We start from the raw sequence: 1307 nt of genomic DNA on the forward strand, positions 1-1307 counted from the left end.
GATTCAGGGATTGTTTGTCCCGGTGTTTCTGTTCGAGGTGCCCTTATAAGGCGTCCTCTCTCTTGTAAGGGGATTTTCCCCCAGTTCCTTTTCATATTCAGGCCACTTTCCAATTTCCTCTCATCCTTGGCGTGTGTCTATTCCGCTGAGAGCCTGGGCTAAGGGTTGAAGTGTGGGCTCTATTTGATAACTACATACAATCCTTCGTCCCATTTCGGCTGCGACATCACCGACGACATTATGGAGCCCGCACATCGTATCCGCATGAACTCCATGGCCTCTAGTGCTTCTTCTCAAAGCTACAGCCTGATAGACGACAAATCGATCTACCTTTCCATTATCCAGCCGGAGGTACCAGAGATTTTACTGGGTTGCAATACACCTTACCGAACCGGACTTCAATGGAGCTTTGAGGCCTCTCCCTACGACGACCGATTTGCCCTTCAATCCCATTCGATACATCCTGAACAAACGCCCCCAGGTACACTTGGCCTTGCCCCCTCTTACTCCTTTGGAAGATATCCCGAAATCTATGTACAGCCTTTCCGCGAGGATTTCATGGCCAAAGCACCAGTCTATAGCTTAGATAGACCTTACAAATGCGAAAAGTGTGGATCAAGCTTTAGTCGGAACCACGATCTGAAGAGGCATTCCCGGATACATTTGGATATTAAGCGTGAGTAAAGCATGTCATGCACCTCTCACGATACTGTCCACTAATAGCAGGAACCATTTAGCATTTCCTTGCAGCTGTTGTGACAAGGCTTTTGCCCGCAAAGACGCACTCAAGAGGCATTTGCTGATGAAAGGCTGTAGCAGGAGCAAGTCAGCGATCTCACGTGGGAGTCCCCAAAGCCCTGAAAGGCAGAAGTTATCGAAAGTACCAAACGTATACGCCGGCCAAGCGACCGCCACCGGGATTCCTTCGAAAACCTACGAGATCAAACTCCAGAACATCAAGTGCTCTATGCCTACCTTCATGTGACAATGTGGTGCGCATTGCTTGGCCTACGCAGATTTTCTTGCGAACAAAACTTTCTTTTTTTTCATCTTAAAATCGACCGCGACTTATCTAGAAGATCAGGACATTATCTGCTTATGAAAGCATTTTTTCAAATATTTTTAAAGAGAAGTGGCATCATGAATTTTTCTGCGCAAACTAAAAAACCAGGTCGTTGTTAGACTTTACCTATTACCTTAGAACCCACTTTCTTTGTCCAATTTCTATTCACCCTTGTCTAAATAGATTACAGTTGTCTCTTGAAGCCATCTAAAAAAACACAACACTTCTTCCTTAAATTCCCATC

The 1307-nt window shown here is 45.6% G+C and overlaps 1 protein-coding gene across 1 annotated transcript; it reads left to right on the forward strand.

Moving 5' to 3' along the window:
- Positions 1-240: 240 nt before the first annotated feature.
- Positions 241-985, forward strand: PtA15_3A82 (uncharacterized protein; the record flags this gene model as incomplete). Its single annotated transcript, XM_053167836.1, has 2 exons — positions 241-676; positions 738-985. 2 exons carry the CDS (start codon positions 241-243, stop codon positions 983-985), a joined length of 684 nt encoding a protein of 227 aa, XP_053018273.1.
- Between the last annotated feature and the right edge of the window lie 322 nt (positions 986-1307).

The sequence above is a fragment of the Puccinia triticina genome, chromosome 3A, assembly GCF_026914185.1.
Source record: "Puccinia triticina chromosome 3A, complete sequence".
Classification (NCBI taxonomy): Eukaryota; Fungi; Basidiomycota; class Pucciniomycetes; order Pucciniales; family Pucciniaceae; genus Puccinia; species Puccinia triticina.